We start from the raw sequence: 5,433 nt of genomic DNA, 5'->3' as shown, positions 1-5,433 counted from the left end.
ATGTCCTTGTAGAGGTCATCTGGAAATGCAGATGGGTCTGGATCTGACGACGCTGACATCGCCACAAGGAGGAGGACGAGGGCAATGCAAGACCAGGACTCAGCTGCCAGAGAAACCTTCATGTCCAGACCGGCTGACGCAGCTCCTTGTCACAGTGGCACTGCGCAGGCCGGCAGTGTAGTGCGTCTTCCTCATAGCCAGACCACTATATACCCTGGTTCTTCTCCCGCCCTGAGTGGGAAGCTGTTGTGTTTGGTGAAGGCAAATTACTGAGCATGTCTCCGCCTCTGACGATGAAGAGGCGTCAGGGTGAGTCCAGACATTGGTGGCTTCCACGTATTCCACCCTCGTCTGCTGACATGATGTGTTCCAGACTAATATCATGATATTCGAGGTAACAGGTGTCACCAAGCTCTGACGAACGTGAATCCAAAAAATGTTTTTCAGCAAAGTTGCTCCTCTCAAGCCGTTTTCTCTAGCCTGGAGAGGTGTACAGAAAATGCATCTTTCATCACTAAATAGTCTGTCTACTGTCTACTATCTTTTTATCACTCACTAGTGACCTTGATCTGGCTTTAGTTGTCTTCGATTTCCATCCCTATCAGGTACAAATCAGTAACTTCAAGATGCCCAATAATAAAGGCTTCGTTATGCTGCACGTGCAATGATCACAACCACCACGGCGGCAATCACACAAGGCCTTATGTAATGAGGCAAAGCGAGGCTGGCAAGTTCAGCCCACGGAAATTCCTCTTGAACTATTAATCTTGCAGTCTTCCTTATCTTATCATGGTTTATGATTAGACGTCTTGTGTGTGTGTGTGTGTGTGTGTGTGTGTGTGTGTGTGTGTGTGTGTGGCGAAGTGAAGGAAGGTACAGACGTTTATCACAGAAAAGAACACTAATTCAACCTGCTCCTTTTCTGTTAAGAGATCTTAACAACAGATCATATAAACATGTTATCTGACGACAAGTAGGTTTAGGAAGTACAGGGGGCGACGCTCCCTCACCAGACACTTCTAATTGTGATGATGAGGTTCATGTCTACGTCGCCATCAGTGAAGCACCAAAAGATGTGAAGAGTATGGTCCCGTCTTAACGCTTTAACACTCCTCAATGAGTATCTTCTTTTCAGGGTTGTTTTCTTTGGAATCTCCTTTTTGTGACTTTGGGTTTTCTTTCTTGTTAAAAGGCTTCTGTTTGTGTATGTCGGGAGACGAGGGGCTCGTGTCCTGGCCTTGTCCTTGCCGTCCTGCTTCCATGTACACATTGGGTTCCGTCAGCTTCACCATCACCTCGTAGAATCTGGCGTGGCTCATATGCTGTCTGAGGCGGTACAGCATGAACACGTCGCCGATCTTACTGACCTTCAACACGTCCTGGATGAGCGCGGTGATCTTAGTGGAAATATGTCTAGGCTTTGAAAAACGCAGCAGCAGGAGACGTACGTTTGGCAGCAACAGGGATAACAGGAAGATGATATAGCAGGAAGTGATGAATATAAGGAGGATCAACCACAGCCACAGGCCCAAGAAGATCTTCTCGTACAGCTCCATGACGGTGAGGTGGCAGCCAAATTTTTCCGTGCGAAGGCTCACCAGCTGATTGTCAGGGCTAAGCTCGCACCACACGAACGGCGGGAACGTTTGGGACATGTGATCAGTAAACTTCCAAGGGTCACGTGTGAACGGGTAAGACATATACCCGTACCAAATAAATCTTCCCTGTAGCACGAAGTCAAAGAAAACCATGGCTATTATGTCAATGAATAGGGCCAACGCGTTCACTACGAGGTATTTCCAGTAGAGGCCGTTGTGAGTCCGGATATTGTAGCACATGTAACGGTGTGCCTTTTCCACGATTTCGGCTTCTTTCTGGTCATACGTCTCGGCGCCTTTGTGCAAGTCCTCCAGCACCTTCTTACACTTCACATTCTCGAAGTTTTTGGAGACCTTCCGCGGGAGGTAGAAGAAGACCGTCAGCAGGAGGAAGGACCAATGGACCCACCGGTAGAAGAGAATGTACCGCCGCCCTCCCTCCTCCGCGAGATACGGGTACGAGAGACACACGTTCACGTACTCTTCTTTCACCTGCGCCTCTGCGTTGAAGTGTGACACACAAGTGATTGTGTGCTTTTGGTACCTGACGAAAGTGAGGAGGTGAGTGGGGAGGAAGTCATTGCAAGACTGTACGTCACACCAGCATTGAGAGAGAGAGAGAGAGAGAGAGAGAGAGAGAGAGAGAGAGAGAGAGAGAGAGAGAGAGAGAGAGAGAGAGAGACCCACCAGGAGTGCCAGATGGCCAGGAAGCCTGCCAGCAGGGCCCAGAAGGTCCAGCGGTAATGCATGCGCAGCACCAGGCCGTCACATGGGGCGACACTGGTCTTGGTGGCGTGTGACTTCACCACGCTCAGCACTGCCTCTATCATGTGGCGGACGTCCAGCAGGTTCTCTTTTCCTCCTCCCTGTTTCTTTTTACCATCATCCTGTGGAGGATATAAAGAACAAAGAGGATGACGAAAAGTGCCCAGAGGAGGAGGGAAGATAAGACTCACGTATTGTACAGAGAACAGTAGTAGTTTTAATGTCTTCTGGCCAATTACTTGGACATATGCATGGCAGAGTTCCTTTTTATTTCACTACCACCACCACCACCACCACCACCACCTTGATCATCTTCAGCTTCTGTGATTCCCTTAACTTCTCTTAGGCTGCCCGTCTCTCCCACGCCAGCGTAACTTATCTTTTCTCACCATCTAATTCTCCTCATTCTACATGTCTGTCTGTAAGTCTCTCTCTCTCTCTCTCTCTCTCTCTCTCTCTCTCTCTCTCTCTCTCTCTCTCTCTCTCTCTCTCTCTCTCTCTCTCTCTCTCTCTCTCTCTCTCAGGGCTATCGAAAAGGTGATATTACTAACGATGTTTTCTGCTAATCTACACACAATCAATCTGCTCGAGGAGGCATCTCTGCTCTCAACTGTCGCTCTCTTCACGCCAAGGCCGATAACAGAATTCGTGACAGTTCTGCCGGGATCCAAATACTCAGTTGGAAAGTATGATAATCAGCGCCATCTGGGCATCGTGAATCATGCCTCTCCATCTCATGGAATTAAGAATACTACGATAAGGTGGCAGTACTGTCAATGCTATGGTTGTGCGTTATGGGGTTAAACATACTTTGGGTAAGCTTCGTCGTAAGTTTTGTTTAGGTTATTCTTTTTTATGTACTTTTTGGCTATGTAGGAATGACTCTTTGTTATGTTTGTAACATAGGGAATGTCAACTGTCGCCATGGACGAGATGACGTCACAATTCCTTGATTTCTTCGTGACCAAGGTTTATTTTACAAGGTCAGAAAATTTAACTAAAAAGTGCACAAGACATTAGCCATTGTTCGTTAAGACAATCTCGAGTTTCTACGCGTACGGTAGTCATGTACGATAGTTTAGTGACATGCCGCGCTCACCTTCACTACATTTCACATTTTTCCGATACATCAGGTTCTCTGATCTGGAATGTGTCAGCTATCTCGAAATGTAACTGCCAGCATACCAGGGGACTTCAGACTAAGACGAAAAGCAACACACAGTGGAAATGAGAGCAGCGTGTCACTAGACTAATGGCCATGACTGCTGATGCCGATAACTGTACTAGTGTTCACTTCAGATCTTTACACCAAAAACACCAGGAATGCAGGAAACAGGTAATGTAGCAGGTAGTCAGTCTCCTCAGCAGCCAATCAGTTGAACGTGTATGCAGGCGTCATATGTGGTGGTCTGCACATCATCAGAATAATAATAAGAAAAGAAAGAAAAATTTCTACAGCAAAATTCTGTGGCTACCTCATGACTTGTACTTTGTTAATAACACGATCTGAGATTTTGTTGACTCGCAAAACAATAATTCACACACTACTTCTCGCTGTCCCAGATCGTATTTTAAATCTCATGGACAGTAGGAACATTGAGGGTTCGTTACCTTGTCCCCCGCCATTTTTCATTCAGTATTTGGTAAGGTGATAAGTCTCCCTCCTGCTCGGGTGTGTTGTCTTGGCTACAGCCTGGTCTGTACTGCATGCCCACTCTCACGGCGACCTTGTATGTGTTCGTTTGTGTGTGTGTTTGTGTGTGGGTGGGTGTGGGTATGATGTGGAGGATAAGTGGAAGGTGCAAGATAAAGAATGATACAGATACGTAGAAGTGTGTGTGTGTGTGTGTTGAGAGAGAGAGAGAGAGAGAGAGAGAGAGAGAGAGAGAGAGAGAGAGAGAGAGAGAGAGAGAGAGAGAGAGAGGGAGAGGTACATCCACCCCCGCTGTGGTCGCCTAGCTTCCATCTGTCGCTGTATGAGTTACCTGGCAGATTGCTCGATTACAGGTGGGCGCTCCTTAACTCTCTCATGGCACCCGGTAACCTCAAATTGCCTAGTTTTTGCTAATTTTGTTTGTTCCTTTTCCCCACGTACGGTGTGGGCTTCAGAACTTATATGACAGCAGACGGCCATGACTAGACATAAACAAATAGAAGGAAACAGTAACGACCTAACCACCAGATGTTCTAAGGTAGATTTAAATAAATGTCTTCGCGACCACTGGCTCTCTCTCTCTCTCTCTCTCTAGCATTCTTCTTTTCCCTCAAACTTTCTTCTATTCAATTTATCTTATCTGTTTTCCTCCTTATGTCTTCGTCCTTCTTTTTTTTTTTTTATTTTGGTTTTGTCTCTCTTCCTTTCTCACTTTTCCTGTAGATACGTGAGGTGTACTAATCGTGTAAGTATTTCCTTCCTAAGCATCGAACGGATCTACTCACATCTTCCTTCTCGCATTTATTTTACAATTTTCACTGTTCTCGTCTTCATTCTCTCTCTCTCTCTCTCTCTCTCTCTCTCTCTCTCTCTCTCTCTCTCTCTCTCTCTCTCTCTCTCTCTCTCTAACCCCACGGAACCACCAGAGATACCAGATAAGATATTTTTCTCCTTTGAAAATAAGGTTATTAACAATGACAATCCCTCACCTTCCCTTTAAAATCAGTAATATGCTTGTATGAGTTGATAGCGGTACGTTAGTGGACATTATGAGTTAACGATCAGGAATATATATAATGTGTTTAAGCGTTAGTTATCTTTTACCCCCATATTTTGTTTATCGCCTTTGTCGTCCTCATGATGTTTATTTGTTTTTCTTTTTCGTTATTCATTGCTTCATTCATCGTAGTTCAGGAATATTTTTCGTTAATCCGTCATTATTTACTGATTTATTTTCTTTATTTTATTTATCAGTTATTTTTGTTGTTTTTATTTTCATGTATTTATTTATTATTATTATTATTTTTTTTTTGTGTATCATCTGTTCGTCTCAGTTCTCATTCTCTAATATCCTTCCGCTCCTCTCCTGAAATCTCTACATCCACATCTGGAATGTGTCAGTTATCTCGAAATGTA

The 5,433-nt window shown here is 45.0% G+C and overlaps 1 protein-coding gene across 1 annotated transcript; it reads right to left on the bottom strand.

Moving 5' to 3' along the window:
* Nucleotides 1–989: 989 nt before the first annotated feature.
* Nucleotides 990–4,129, bottom strand: LOC135093482 (innexin inx2-like). The gene is made up of 3 exons (XM_063992761.1): nt 3,975–4,129; nt 2,286–2,485; nt 990–2,142 (listed from the first exon to the last, which is right to left on the bottom strand). The coding sequence occupies exons 1-3, from the start codon at nt 3,987–3,989 to the stop codon at nt 1,104–1,106; spliced, it is 1,254 nt and encodes a 417-aa protein (XP_063848831.1). The 5' UTR covers nt 3,990–4,129; the 3' UTR covers nt 990–1,103.
* Between the last annotated feature and the right edge of the window lie 1,304 nt (nt 4,130–5,433).

This window comes from Scylla paramamosain, chromosome 43, assembly GCF_035594125.1.
Source record: "Scylla paramamosain isolate STU-SP2022 chromosome 43, ASM3559412v1, whole genome shotgun sequence".
Lineage (NCBI taxonomy): Eukaryota > Metazoa > Arthropoda > Malacostraca > Decapoda > Portunidae > Scylla > Scylla paramamosain.
Note: the sequence above shows the minus strand (reverse complement) of the source record. Positions and strands in the feature narration are given on the sequence as shown.

Excerpts from the sequence above, each read along its gene's own strand:
- LOC135093482 (XM_063992761.1), bottom strand. Across the intron at positions 2,143-2,285 it reads CTGGCCATCTGGCACTCCTG|GTACCAAAAGCACACAATCA; the intron begins GTGGGTCTCTCT and ends CACTTTCGTCAG.